The sequence below is a fragment of the Sinocyclocheilus grahami genome, unplaced genomic scaffold (assembly GCF_001515645.1).
Source record: "Sinocyclocheilus grahami isolate Dianchi unplaced genomic scaffold, SAMN03320097.WGS_v1.1 scaffold11.1, whole genome shotgun sequence".
Taxonomy (NCBI): Eukaryota; Metazoa; Chordata; class Actinopteri; order Cypriniformes; family Cyprinidae; genus Sinocyclocheilus; species Sinocyclocheilus grahami.
The window spans coordinates 1,924,257-1,939,855 of record NW_015505190.1 but is presented as its reverse complement, the minus strand read 5'-3'; the positions used below and the strand labels follow the sequence as shown (position 1 = coordinate 1,939,855).

Here is a 15,599-nt window from a genome sequence, read left to right as displayed (position 1 = left end):
AAGGGAATTCTATTCGGATTCAGTTCCATTACAAAGGTTTTGAATTAAAAAAAATGACAAAGATAAAACAATTTTTTACAGTGATGTTAAAAACTACAAATTCTCGAAGATCATTTCCTTTTCACAAACTATGAAAATATGTTTATTTATGTTTTTTTTTATATATGCCACATGACCAATCACATGGATTAAAAAAAAAATTCAGTATAAATCAATTATTGTAGCTTATGTATGCCAAATACACATTTGTGACAGTTTAAAAACGTATGCAAACTACAAATATCCTCAGGTTTGCACAAGACCCACGACTACATGTCACATAGTCACCTCATTTCCGATACTGCTGAAGATCACTGTATACATCTGATTGGACTCCATAAAGTTCCTGTCAAAAAAATTTGATTTAGATGATTCGAGAGATTTAACCAAAAGTATCTCACAAATATGTTGCATTTATTATAAATACAACTTTGTTTTTAGTTTTGTAGTTAAATACATAATTGTTATTGCTCAATTTACCTGATAAGGTGATTCCACTTCAATCGTCTTTGGCCTCATTGATGGCTGGTGAGTTTTTGCTCTTCCTTAAACATCAGAAAAATATTATGTCATGTTGACTGGAACACGCGTAATAATAACATAGTTTTTGATTTCTCTTACAAGCAGGCATACCTGACGCACAGCATCTGGCATGTGTATGTAAACTGCCTCTTCTTTTCTGATGGGAAACGAAACAGTAGACTGAGAGAGCGATGAGGAATGTGAGGATGATGTCACAAGTGATGATCCCAATAGCCACTACAATGTCCAACTGGTAACATGAACTGCAGTCTGAGAATCAGAAAATACAATGGCACATTCACTCTATAATATGCCATAACAAGAAAACAAACAAACAAACTGAATTTGAGATATGTATGAAGGAATTATTACCTTGATTCCCCTCAACAAATCCTGCTGATGAAAGTAAGAAAGTAAGAGAGTGAAGAGAAGATTTTATCATAGCGTGTTCACAAGTCAACCAACCGAATTGCAAATGCCATTTCCTCTTGATTTCTTGCATTAAACACTGAGTACATATAAATCAACACACACACACAAACATACACAAATATTTCTGCGATTCAGTTTTTCGCAATCCCATTAAACTGATACAGCCTATTTATATTTATATTTGCTGAATTTCTTTCTTGGCAGGTTTATCCAGAAATTAAAATCGAATCATGATATAATACTACAGACATTATACAGTATATACTTAATAATATATTATATACATATTTATTTTAGAATACACAAAAAGTATATGATGCATAAAATACAACACTACTCATACAGTGCTGTGTAACTTATAATACAAGATAATAATATATAACATAATAATATGTGCATGAAGTCTTGTTATGCTTTTTCTACATAGCTATTGAATTAGCATCTTTTATCTTGTTGATTTTTGTAGTGAAAATGATGCTCAAATCTGTGTTTAAGCTTTGAAAATGTCCCAAATTGTGCTTCAGGAAATATCCACCGAAGTATTACTGACTCCAAAGCAAACTGATCATTTCAATGCTGAGGATTTGTGAAGAACTTAATTTCTTTACATTTTATCCTGTCAACATTTGAATATTTATGTCTAGGTTTAAAGTACAAAGTTAAATTGAAAACTAATTCTGAGCATACAGTTGATTTACATGACATGCAACTCAAAATATAAATGTGTGTTTTTTTTAAATGTCCTTCTTAGTAAATGTAGTTTCACTTCGCAGTAAGTTAGATATGTGAGCAAGAGGCTAGTAAGAGGGACCTGGGTGTTAATGTGGTTAAAAGCCTCACAGCACAGGATGTGACTACTAAAGCCAGTATCTGATAACCCCAAACAGGTAGAAAGCTAAACATATATCCTGTTCTACTCACAATATCATTTTATATAAAAAAGAATGTTGGTCTTTAAATGAGTGATACAGGAGAGTGTAGTTCCTTGCCTTGTTCAGTAGACAAAAAAAATTGATGAGGTTGTGTTAGGTTTTTTCCTGAAGCTCAGTCTGACAGATAAATGACCTTTGCCTTACAGTATCTTAAAGTGCTTTTCAAAGATTATTATCCTTTAGTTACATAACTTAAAAAAAAAGAAAAAAAAGAAGAAGGATTGTGATGTGATGGTTATATTTATGCATTGATTGTGTTTAAAATAATGTGTAAATTGCAAATACATGTCAATGATCATTGGTGGTATACTATTTTATTGTTTAGTGCATAAATACTGAATCCGCATTTTTGTCAAACAGGCAACATTGTGTTAAAGCATTTCAATTGTTTAGTTCTCCAAAATAATATATATCATTACTGAATAGCCTAAGTGCAAATAAATGTCGAAATGTATGTGATGAAAATTGTAAAGACATTTTCTACTTCCTTTTTTTTCAGCAGAAGAGTCAGAGTCTTGTGCTTGTTTTGGACACGGGAATTTCTGGGAGATTCCAGAGCATAGTCATTTTTCATATTTATAACAATACACAAAAAATAACATGCTAATGTAAAAGCCAACAGCCAAGACAAAAGACACTTTGCTGATATTTTGTGAGTTAACTCTTCTTTAGCTCAGTTATCAGCTTAGAGCAGATGTGATCGGAGAAGATCAAGATCCTTAGATAAAAGAGAGCACAAAGTAAATGTTAAACTACACGTACAAATCTTTCATATACACTTGCAAAATAAAGTTAGTGTGTTGTACATCAAATAAATTCACAAATCCACTTTTGATGAAGATCTGAGATTTATTAATAGTAAATCATATGCATAGAAATAATAAACGTTTTGTATGCCAAACAGTGCAGCAATATATATGAACTCTCACTTTTTGCTTATTAAGCTATGCAGCCGTATACTCAAATGATAACATCGTACTAATTACCTAATAAACCTGTTGCAAACAAACTGAGAGACATCTCTGACATCTGCCTGTATCTGTGGTTCTTAAATGGACACCTATAGAATCATCATAAAGCATAATTGCACACTTTTTTTAAATGAAAAAAGAGGGAACGAAGATGTTTGATGTTTTTCACAGTTGTCAAAACCAGCATCTGCTGTTTGGCCATACCAAAAAAATAAATGATAATTTATTGTTTTATTTATTTATTTTTGAATTGAAATGTAAAAAACAAAATTAGTGAATTTGATTCAAAATAATTTCATAATCTAAAATAAAAATACAATTTAATACACTTTAATATTGTATAATTGGGTATAATACAACATTTACTTTTGGCTCATGACCCCTCAATCCAGTTTGAAGGTTTGGGCACCTCTGTTCTAGTTGAAGAAAATAGTTACAGGAATGATCCACTAGGTGTCAGTGTTTTTCTTTCACTGCATTTATTGCCGTTGATAACGTGCTAAACAGAGTTCCATTATTTGTATACTTTGATTAAGCAATAATTTAATTATTTTAAAGTTTTCAGTGTGATGACATAAATATGGAACTCGTCCCCTCGTTGCCCCCAAACTGCCCGGGACCATATACAAAGCATACCCTGCATTACCAGACGCTACGCCACTGATCTTATTTGTTCTTATCTGTTCATAAAAGTTTTGTGTTTAATATAAGCGACTTTGTCATTGTAGCATTGTTGATGTTGTGTGTGTGTGTTTTTCATTAAGAGTAATATTGAATCAACCTTAAGAATTAATTTTGTTTCAAGAATAGGAAAGACCTAACGTTAAAGATCAAACTAAGCGCTACAGATGTGAGAATGCGAGATTAGCTGCTGCTGAGGTAGACGCTCTCGCTCTTTCTCTGCTGTCTGTAGAAACGGTTGTTAATTCTTAATTTGGGAACGGCAGAGACATGTTACAGGTTATAATATAATCCAAAAATCAAGAGCCCTGCACGGCCCGGCCCTTGTCCAACAGCTTTATGAGAATTCTCGGCCCGAGTCCTTTGACTGGATACAGTGACTTTTCTCTCTCTCTCTTCCTGTCAGGGTTCTGTCACTTCGGTCTAGTGTAATTCATAGTTTTGTGACAGAGCCCTGACACTCGCGTCACGTCATTGTTTTCATGTGAGCGTGCGCTCTCGTCTGCGTGTACTGTTTCATGTTGGAGCTTGGTGTTCAGATCCCGGCACTCATGTCTTGAGTTTCGGTTTCGTGTCGGGGTCCGGACACTCGCGCTCCATGTTCTGTCTGTTGTGGGAGCGTGCGGTCTCGAGTTCGCTCGGCCGTGCGCTCTTCTGTCCACGTGTTTTGTGTAGCACGCGGTGTGTTCAGCCGCGTGCTTTTCTTGTTGTCTTGTGTGAACACGCGGTTTATGAGTTTTCTCATTAGCTGCGTGTTCTGGTCTTTTGTTCTAGCACATGGCTTGTGATTTGTTTTGTGTGAGCACATGGCTTTTTGTCTTTGATTCGGTGTGCTCATGTCAATTGTCTTGACCCCTCCCATCTTGTTACCTGATTATTAGTTAATTTGCCTCACATGTGGTCCCTGTTACCCTCCTCATTTGCTCTCCATTTATTCTCCTTGTGTTTGCAGTCCTGCGTCAGTTCGTCTTCATCTCTCCCTGGATGTGTCGTGTCCAGATCTTGCCTTGCCTTGCCAGCCTGTTTTTCCCCCACGGGGTAGTTTTTGTTGTGTTTTTTTATTTTATTTTATTATCAATAGCCCTTTCTCTGCAGTACTGAGTCCTTGCTCCATCCTCTACCCAAACCCTGACACTTCCCCATTACACAGCTATTAAAATAGTTCAGTCTTGGTTTTTAATGGCAAAGTGGTCATGTTAATTTAGAAATATGTTTGGAACTTTTTATGTTTGTTAAATTCAAGTTTTTGTTTTTGAAAGGAACGACCAAGCGGCAGACAGTGAGTTGAGCATATGTTTGATCAATTTAGACTTCTCAAACCAACACGACTTGCCTCAAATAAACAGACATAAAACACCATGCATTTCACAGTATTAATGTAAACATTTAACCTAGATAAATGAGCGCTATTAGGCGCATATCCAATCGTTTGTGCTGAGAGTGGAAGCTAAAGCGCGCTCTGCAGGACATGAAGGTGCCAGCGATCACTTGCATTTTTTTTTAATAACAGTGGAAACTTTATGCCGTCATTTTTGCTCAAAGGTAAGAGTATACATCATTCGGAACTGCAAAGGGTCTACTTGTATTTGTGTGCACTCATAATATCAACAAAACCTTGTGCTTTTGTAAAATAAGGAAAACAAGCAGGAATGCGCTTTCTGTCGTCTTGGTCTTGAGCAGGAGCGCTTCACCACATGATAAATATATCTATAGAATGCTTTAAATTACTATTTTAAAACGAAATTCAAATCGAAAACAAAAACTCTTTCATTATGTAATCTGTAAAGATGCATTTCTCTCTAAAGCCACGTCCAATGAGGATGGATAGTCAACATTGAATCAGAAATATTTTTGACTTTTTTTTTTTGTTTGTTTTTTTTATTTTATAATTTGTTTGTTTGTTTTTTGGGCTGATATGCCAAAATTGTGTTTGCATTCAGTAACCTATATGGCAGCATTTTGGTGCCATGTTTAAAAATAACTTAATGAATAAAATTTAATGTCATAATATTTTAAGAATAAATTTAAAATTAAGATAAAATCATTTTATATAATGTGAAAATTCCACCCATAGGCCAAAAGTCTTTGACATCCGTCATTCTTTTTTACTTTTTTTAAAACTCTGATTGATCGATTCATGAGACGTTTGTATTAAGTTGTTCTGATTTTTTTCAACATGCATTCAAATATTCATGTTTATTTCGTGTTGCAAATATTAAAGAAGAAAACATAACTGATTCATATGCAGCTTGAACTGAGGCGAATTCTCACTACAAATTAAAGAGCGTACACATTTTTTCCATATGGGCCCGGGGTTGACTTGCTACGCCACTGAATAAGACTGATGTACTCGCGTTGTAACACAAATAAATGTAAGGTTTTTGGATTTTTCCCTTACTTTAAATGCATGCTTGTGACTCATTATTATTAATCGAAAACAACAACAACGACAAAACATTAAACTTTGAACTTTTATTAACAAAATAGATATGTTTTACTCGCGTTTAACACACATAAATAGCCTATGGATTTCCCCTCAGGCTACCTTAAAACGCTCGTAGTTTATCTTATTAAAATTAAAACACATCAGCCAAATTCGCATATATTAAACATCTACCTTGCATTGACAAAATTAATAAGATGGATATAGCCGTTGTAACCCAAATTTGTATTTTCCCTTATTTAAAACGAATGCTTAGTTTGTGGTTCATTGTTATTTTTTTAATGAAAACCCAGCAACAAAGACACTCACTTATAGGCTATTAAACAAATAAATGAAAGTTTTCTATTAACAAAAGTTGCGCTTTGGAGCCGCCATCATATAGTGGTAGTCTTCCCGCTTCCCTCTTGTCCCCCCCCCCCCCAGATATGTTTTACTCGCGTTTAACACACATAAATAGCCTATGGATTTCCCCTCAGGATACCTTAAAACGCTCGTAGTTTATCTTATTAAAATTAAAACACATCAGCCAAATTCGCATATATTAAACATCTACCTTGCATTGACAAGGTAGATGTCATAGCCCCCCCCAATATATACATATTTTCATGTTATCTTTATTTTAAGGCATGCATTTGTGAAAATTAGGCAGCTGCAGCACACAGCACAGAATAAACGCTGCGCATTTCAAGGCACTTCAGTGGGCCTTAATGTTACCTGTTTTGTCAATGTTAAAAAAAACTTTTTAATATATCAATAAGAAAGTACGACAGGCTTTTACTCACGTCTTTATCACTTTATTAAAATTAAGCAAAACAAAACGACAAATGTTTTACTTTCACAAGCTGACTCTTGCTCAATTAGGTAACAAAAAATATCGGGAAACGACATCTCTGGCCATTCCGTTGGGTCGTTTGTCCTGTCACAGATACCGTACAGACAGTCCGACCCAATACGGCTCAGTTATGCGTTTGTTGCTCTGTCGAGCGGCAGAAATAATTTTATGTAGGCCATTCTGGGTCAACACCATGCTTTTCCAATGAGGGGGGAAGGACTGTTTTCCCCCACGCCGACTCCGCCCACACAGCTATGACGCGACACCGATCAAGTCTATAGGCTAAGCTAGAAATGTAAAATATAAATCATCATCTATGATCATATCATGTCTTATGGTATTAAATGTCAGTGAGTCTTCCATTGTTCGTGTCAGTCTTCCAAAGATCTTCATGTTTTGCAGTTTGCTCTGACATTCATGTAGACTTCATCAGCTAAAGAAACACATGGACACGTGCATGTTAAATGTCTTCTGTGCACTGATTTCAGAATTGCTAGAGAAAATTTGTGTGGGTCTATGTCATTTCTCACCGTTGTCTTTCTTTTGTCTGCGCTTGCTGGCGTACCAGTAGGTGGTAGTAACAATGAGGACCGTCACTGTAACATCAGCGAATATAATACCCGCTATAGTGCCAGAACCGACTCCATAACATGAGCCTTTGTCTATGAGAAAGAATATGCGGTTGACGCATGTGAAGTACCGTACATCCTGTTTAATACATTCATGTGAAATGTAAACAGGTACAAATTATTGTGCAGGAGTCTGTCGAATATCTAAGGAATTTATATGACTGATTTGAACTGTATGCAATTGCAATCCCTGCAGCCTAAACTGGTTGCCTGGTTTTAGCTGGTCATTAGGCTGGTTTTAGAGGGTTTTTGGACACCTCCATAGCTGGTCAGGCTGGGAGACCAGCTAGAACAACCAGCTTGACCAGCCTAGCCAAGCTGGGAGACCAGCTTAAACCTGCTAAAACGTCCAGCCAACCAGTTTAGGCTGGTTTTAGCTGGGGGTTTTTTTTAGCAGGGACTGAACAAATAATAACTATGCTGACCAAAAATCGTTCTTACCTTCAAGAGCACTGACCATAGCTGGACACACGAAGAAGAAGAAGAAGAAGAGGTTAAGAGAAAAGAAACTTATGCAATAGATGTTATTATAGTAGACAGTGTTTACTTCGATACACTAATATGCAGCAAAATAACACTATAGGCCTATTCATTAAATGATGAACACAATTATCAATATTATGCATAATTTGGCCTAAACCACCAACACAAAACAATATGTGGAAAATTACACCTCTATGAAAAAAAACAAACAAACAGTTAATCTGCTTTCTCTGAAAAGTGCACCCATCTAACAGGATATTGCGGCAAACTATGCAATGCACGGTGGTCTCACAGATCTGGGTGAAGAAACGGAGATGGAACAACAACAAAAAAAAAACCGTTTGTCTCACCTACCCGACAGATAGATGAAAAATAATAAGCTTTTCTTTGTCATTTCCTGTGTCATGGTTGTGTGTTCTTTCATCTAACAAGACCAAACGCAGCTGTAATCAATATATAAAAATGTTAGTATATTGCAAAATTTTAGAGAATAGCACATATAATGAAACTAGAGTTCAAATAACATTAATATTTACTTATTTAGATAGTACTAAAACAAATACTATTTATGCATTTTACGATAAAACAAAACTGTACATAAACTGAAATGTCGTCTTAAACTAAAGGCTAAATCTGAATATACATAAAACAAAAGAAAGGATTTTTCCAAATTTCCGATCTACATTTATTGTATCTAGAAGACAATGTAAACAAAAAGACACTGTGAAAGAAATGGCAAAAGTGGAACACATTCAAAACACACTTGGTTTAAACAAACACCAATCTTTCCCAAATTTCAATTTGGTAAAAATGACCGTGATCCCTGTTTTTCAAGTAAACGGAATGGAAGTAAAGTCTGTGTAATATAACGGCAAATCATTTAAAAATAATAGTAATTAAAAAACTGAAATACTCTTGAACCAAGGGTCACAACTCTGTGCCAGATCGTAGCCGTTTTCTTGATGGACTACATGGAGAGGATGGTTTTGTAGTGTGAGAGGCACAGTTAACAGGAGAGAGCTCAGGACTGTCTGTGTTGGCCGCATGCTTCATGTAGTGCTGGATCATATCTTTTTCAGGAAGGACTTGTCCACAAGTCACACATTCATGAAGCTCACCTTCCAACATATCCACTCCGCTGTCTTCATCCCCAATCTCCACTTCCATGCTGCTCGATTCCACATCTTCATTGATTTCAACCACTACATCAAAACCAGATTGGTTTTGCCCTTGCGGACAGTTTTCTGATTTGTCCCCCGTCACAGTAAATTCCATTTGCGACTCTGCACACATCCTGTTGGATGACACAACTTCTTTGAATAATCTCTCATCTTTAGTGGCCTTTTTGTGGTAAGTCATTTCTGAAGAACAATAGACTAGATCATGAGAGCCTGTTTGCATAGAATCCAGCGTTTGCTTTTCCGGTTTTCTCTTTAAAACTTCTACTCCTGCCATTACAGGTGAGGAGTCATGGTCCTTCAAATTTGAAGAGCTTTTCTTGATGTTGTCACCACCATCCTTCTCCTCCTTTAACTTTATTAGACATAATGGTGTCTTGGGGCACGTGGGATTCAGAGACGCATTTTCTGATGAACTACCTGGAACTATTTTTTCATCACCCAGTGCATTAGGCTTCAAATTTGATTGAGTTTCCTGCTTATTCTCCACTTCTACTTGAGCAGTAACATTCGTTCCCTGATTTGCTACAGTCACACCTGCAGCCTGTTCCCCTGCCTTTACATTTTCTGTAGCAAACATTTGAACAGAACCCTGATCTTCTAAAACGGTCCACCTCTTCTGAGAGATATGGTCATGACTTTGCAGTGGAATGAGTGTGTTTGAAGGAATGTTGGTTCTGCTGGGCTCTACAGTGTCTTTCTCTACCTCTTTACTAATGACAGTGCCAGACGGGACCACCGGCATGGAAATGACACGTGGAGCAGATGAGGTTGTTTCTAAGACCAGAGAGGATGGTAAAAGGTTTTGGGAGCTCTTGGTAGGAACTGAGGTAGCTGAGAACTGTGTAGTGGGAACTGGCAGAAACATGACCAAAGGCATATCTGGAGGAGGCTCTTTATTTAAAGTAAACTTCCACTTACCATCAGCTGACTTATTCTTGTCACCGAATGGAACCATGTGGACTCCCTTCAAGCTACTGGGGAATGTGGCAGGTGCTGAGGCTTGAGCAACAGTTTGGATGATTATGTTAGGAGTAATTGGCTTGATTATTTGTGGAGAGGGAGTTGCTTTTGGTTTGGGTTTCTTCACAGCAGCCTGTAAACAGAATTAAACTTTTACAGTAAAAAGACATTTGTTTTTTTTCCCAACATATTTATATAACTTCTATAAACAGGGGTTTCCGAACTTTTTCCATAATTTTTTTAAAAAGTAGAATTAAATATTTTTACTATAATTTTACTAAAGCCAAACAAATTTTTCTAAAGCCAAATAAAAACACTTTCTTGAAAATATTGACTATTAACCTACTGTTAAATGTATAAAACAACCAAAATTTTCAAATCAATTTATTTATATGGCACGTTTCACAATAAAATCATTCCAAAGCATTTTTTTCAGAGAATAGTGCTTGAAAGTATGTGGCAAGGAATTTTTTGATTTTCTTTCTTAAAACTAATAATTGTTAATGCCAGTGTAATTGTTAACAATCACAAGGCTTTCAGTTTCAACCAATCTTTACCAAACGCTGTTATTTAGTTAAATTTTAAATAGATAATTCACCCAAAAATGTAAATTTTTTTATCATTTACACAAGTTTTTCCAAACCTATTTCTGGTCCCCATCAACTTACATAGTATATACAAAGTCAATATCTGTTTTTGTGCTCAGCATTAAAAAAATTCATACAGGTTTTGAACAACTTGAGGATGAGTAAATGATGATGATTTTAATTTTGAGGTGAATTATTCCTTTAAGAAAGCTTTTATTTTTATATTTTTAACTTCAGTTTGTTTTAGTAATTTTATGTTCTGTGCCACATTTATTAGGTTTTGTGTAGTTTTTATTTATAACTTTCATATTTTAGTATTAGTTCAGTTTAGTTAAGTTTTTCAGTTTCAGCTAATTTTTCAACTTCAAAGTTTTCATCTAATATTTATATTTTATTTTAGGTTTATTTAAATCAGCCAAAATAAATAAATAAAAATAATAAATTGTTTTACTATTGTCAAATTCAATCAATGTGAATTTTCTCTATTTTTATTTATTAATATGTTTTAAAATTTCAGCATACAGGACATTTAGTATTCTTAGAATGAAGAAGAAGAGGGAGAAGGAGGAAGGGAGAGGGGGAGAGAGAGAGAGAGAGAGAGAGGGAGAGAGAGAGAGGGAGAGAGAGAGAGGGAGAGAGAAAGAGCTTACCACTGGTGGTGTCACCACTCCACATGTCTTCAGGTGGCTGTCATAACCCTGCTGATGTGGGAAGCCCAGGCCACAGTCCTGGCAGAAACACGGCCGCTGTCCCGCATGCCCTCCCATGTGTGACATAAGCATGAGTGACGAGCGGAAACCCATCCCACATTCAGCACATTTTAGGACCCTCTGGTGCGTGCTTCCGTGCTTCTTTAATTCCTCAATGCTTGCAAAGACTTGGCCACATTCCATGCAGCGGATCTCGTCTGTCTTGGTAGGCAAAGCTCCTTGATGACCCCAGCATCCTGTGTCCTTCTTATGCTTATCAAAGTCCTCTTGACTCTGAAAGAAAACCAAACACGCCATGCACTGGATGTTCTCGGGCTTACACTCGTGGTTGTGGTAGAGAGAGGGTAAACGGAAATGACGTTTGCACTTTAGACACGTATATGGCAAGATGCCTAAGTGAGAGAAACTGTGGCGTAACAAAGAAGCCTTGCTGGAGTAGGTCCGCTCACAGTCCGAGCAGGAGAAGATGCCTCTGTTGTGCCATTCCAGGTGACGGAGCAGTGAGTTGCGAAGGCGAAAACTAGTGCCACATTTGAGGCACAAATGTCGCTTTGCCTGTTGCCTGTGTGCTTCGACGTGGCCCTTGCACACATCTAGGTCAGTGAAAATCTGCTTGCAAAAATCACACTGATAGAACTCTTTCTCAAAATGGTTGGTGTCCAAGTGCTGCTGGAGCTGTTCCTCGGTCTCAAAGATGGTTGAGCAAACACGACAGTGGATGGAGGCCTTCTGGGAGTGGGAGCGAAGGTGCGTACGGTAATTGACTAATTGGCAGAACTGCTTGCCGCATTCATCGCAGCGGTAGGGGCGAACACCCGTATGCATGTTTAAATGTTCTCGGAGTAAGAAGAGAGAGGAGAAAGTGAGATCACATACATGGCAACGATTCTCTTCATTCTCTCCAGATCCATTTGTCTCTGAAATTGAAGAACAACGTGTATCAGTAGCTGCTGTAACCAGAAAAGTTTAGCATTATATACCATCACTTTCCAACAAAAAAGGTGTTTATGTTACAGTATAGCTATCAAGGAGTTACATTTTTCCTGAATAATTTAAAATAACAACTAGTTCATTGTACTTAAAAATTGGGATGCACGATATATCGGCCACCATATCGGTATCGGCCGATAAATGCAAATTTTTTCTGTTATCGGTATCGGCCTGATAAGAAAATTTGGCCGATATCTTAAAGCCGATAAATAATGCATTATTTCCTTCAGAGCTTAAAAAATTATATATAACAGAGAAAAATATTTTTTCTAGCACATATTTCTGCAAATAAACATTTTTTTAAACATAAATGAAAAACTAAAAATCTCAAATTATTTTAAATGTTTTATTATACATTACATACAGTGTGAAAAAAATATATTTATTTTTAGATTGGCTAAACAATACATTAATTTGCCATTTTTTGTGTATTTAAAGATTCATTTATCATTACACAATGCCAAAGATATTTAAAGAAAAATGACAATAAACACAATAAATAAATAAAGTTAATAATAAAAAGCTTCAATAAAAAACTTGTTATTATTCTTAAATAAGGTAAATAACAATCTACAAAATAGAGTATAAACTAAATCACAAACCATTGCTTGGAAAATGATACAGTACCTGACCACGAAACATCATCATCTTCTTCCTCCTCCTCCTCCTTGTCCTCCACAACATCATCTTCCTCCTCCTCCACAACATCATCATCAGTCAAAATAAATTCTGCATCCTCATCTGTCATTTCTTCACCAGACACAGCATCATCTATTATGAGACCGGAGGCTTCCTGGCTCACATCTGAACATTTCTGTTTCTTGTCATTATTTTTCATTCCCTCTTTTCCGTTTTGCTCTTCATCATCATCATCATTTCTCTGTTCTGGCCCTTCTCTTCTTCTTCCTCTTCCTCTTTTCCACAAATTGCAAATGACTTTATCCTTCTTCTCTGTGGAACTGATTTTGGAATTGCTTTGAGCTGTTTCTCCGTTACTTGAAGAGTTATCTTTGAAGGGAGTGTAATACTGATGATCCTGTAGAAAGCTTTTGTCAGCCGATGAGCTCGCAACAATGCAGGCATCTTCAGGACAGTCTGTGGGGGTTTCAGTCTCTGGTGCTGGCTTTTCAGTGCCGTTCTGGGTTGGCAAAAAGTTCTCTTTAACGCTCTGTGGCTCACACAGAGGGAAATTCCAGTTTGAAAAACCCAACTCTGTCAGCTGGATATCGAGGGTAAACTCTGACATGATGCCTTGAAGAGAAATATGAAAAATGATCTGTGCAAGTTTGTTCAATTTTGCTGACAAGACATTAACGAAGTTTGGGTCATTTTTTCTTCATTAATAGAGCCACATGTACCACATATTTAAGCATAGCATGTGTGTGTTCCTATATCATTTGTTTAAAATCATTTTTTTATTTCAATAATTTACATAAATACAATTGTACAGATTACATATTGTATATAAGCAAACATAGTGTCTACAACATCTAAGATAAACTGCATGGTTTAAAGACACAGCACCATTTTGAACATTTTCGATCTGCTCATTCAAACACCACAGTGAATACAGAAGCAAGCTTACTTCATTACCTAGAAGTCTTCGACGAGCATTTGAAAGACCTTCTGTTCAGCAATGCAACAATCAATCTCTGTTCATGCCGGGTTTATTAACTGCTCAACGACAGTCTATTATGATAATAAACCACAACCGAATACTGCGTGATAGTAACTGCCGCCAGGGTTAAAACGGTTTTGTCACGACGGACAATAATAAAGCTCAAATCAAGTTGCATGAGCATACAGAAGAAATAAGGTGAGCCACTGTCCATCCGATACTTCCGGTATAAAATGCCGGACTAGAATGTAGAGGGTGCCATCTGCAGGAGGGGAGCGTTAGTGCGGTCATTCGAGGAAGCCAATCACAGTGGACGACGTGTTTGTCTAAATTGTTAGTTTGAAATTAATTGTATTACTTTTCAGAATGTTAAAGCGCAAAAATTCAGATTAAATATCTGCACTTGTTCACATTAGGCTGAGGGGCGTTGTTTAGGTTAAAGAAACTAACATTTATCATTTAACACCAGCAAACAAAACACATTATTACATCATATATTGACTCGCACAATTCTTCGTAATACTGTATGGAAATCAACCTGATCGAGCTGTTTATTAATTTAGATTAGTTGATACCTTGTTTTACCTGTAGTAAAATGTCCGCTGCAGACTTCGACATGTGTTTACATTTCTATGGGTTTAGATGTGGGATTCCTTTCTCACAGTCCTCTTTCAGTATAAAGTATCATTATTCATAATCATTTCTCTTATTCTTCCAGTGTAAATGTATTGGTTTTGCTCACAGGAAGATGATGCCAGCCTTTCCGGTGTCATGGAAAATGTGTATGGGAGAAACGAAGCTTTTCGAAGCATTGAATCAACTGAATCGATGTTTCGAAGCACTTGAAACAGCACATGCTGGTGAACACGTTGTAAAAGCATCAAGAACTCAGACCAAACTTACAAAACAAATGGAAATGTGTTTTTTTTTAGAAATACCATTTTTTAAAATAAATAATAAACATTTAAATACTATTAAATATTAGTGCTTGTGTTATGTGTTTTATTTAAGTATAATCAAACCCTTAACACACAATTCTCCTCTTTCCTATTACTTGTTTCGCTTCTGTTTCAGTTTTTATAACCATTTCTTACTGTGTAAGTAAGTTGTTGTTTTTTAGCATGTGTTTTTGGCAGTGTTATTTTTTAGGATTACTGATAAACTACTGTCATTTGATTTGCATTATTTGTATTGGTTATTTATTTTAATTTTAGTTACATTATGTCGGAATTTATTATGTCTGTATATGTCTTTTATCAAGTTTTTAGTTTTATTTAATTTGAGTTATTTTAATACCTCAACAAACTAAATGGAAATGAAATAATATATATATTGCATTTATAAATGTGTATGTACATAGACAGTATATATGTATGTGTGTGGGGTTGTACACATACATGTAGTTGTTTTTTTGGTGTTTGGCTTAGTGTTATGTTAGAATCATTATTATACTCTTACACCTTTTGTTCTTTAATATTTTGAATTGTTTTTAGCTTTATTTTTAGTTTTTCATTTGAATGTTAAGTTTTGAAATGTTGTTGTATGCATTTGTCATTTTTATTTAATCTCTTTATTTTAAAAATGTGTAT

General features: G+C 35.8%; 2 protein-coding genes across 5 annotated transcripts; both read right to left on the bottom strand.

The window, feature by feature from the left end:
* Positions 1–328: 328 nt before the first annotated feature.
* On the bottom strand, positions 329–1,003 carry LOC107596230 (TYRO protein tyrosine kinase-binding protein-like). Its single transcript, XM_016286915.1, has 4 exons — positions 934–1,003; positions 673–831; positions 520–584; positions 329–385 (listed from the first exon to the last, which is right to left on the bottom strand). The coding sequence occupies exons 1-4, from the start codon at positions 1,001–1,003 to the stop codon at positions 329–331; spliced, it is 351 nt and encodes a 116-aa protein (XP_016142401.1).
* Positions 1,004–8,621: 7,618 nt separating this feature from the next.
* LOC107595447 (zinc finger and BTB domain-containing protein 41-like) lies at positions 8,622–14,824 on the bottom strand. Of its 4 annotated transcripts, none has more exons than XM_016285853.1 (4): positions 14,753–14,824; positions 13,020–13,643; positions 11,343–12,319; positions 8,622–10,238 (listed from the first exon to the last, which is right to left on the bottom strand). In XM_016285853.1, exons 1-4 carry the CDS (start codon positions 14,820–14,822, stop codon positions 8,892–8,894), a joined length of 3,018 nt encoding a protein of 1,005 aa, XP_016141339.1. In that variant the 5' UTR covers positions 14,823–14,824; the 3' UTR covers positions 8,622–8,891. The 4 variants fall into 4 exon arrangements, with proteins under 4 accessions (XP_016141339.1, XP_016141361.1, XP_016141354.1 ...); XM_016285875.1 differs by lacking the exon at positions 14,753–14,824 and adding an exon at positions 14,596–14,742; XM_016285868.1 differs by lacking the exon at positions 14,753–14,824 and adding an exon at positions 13,978–14,215.
* Between the last annotated feature and the right edge of the window lie 775 nt (positions 14,825–15,599).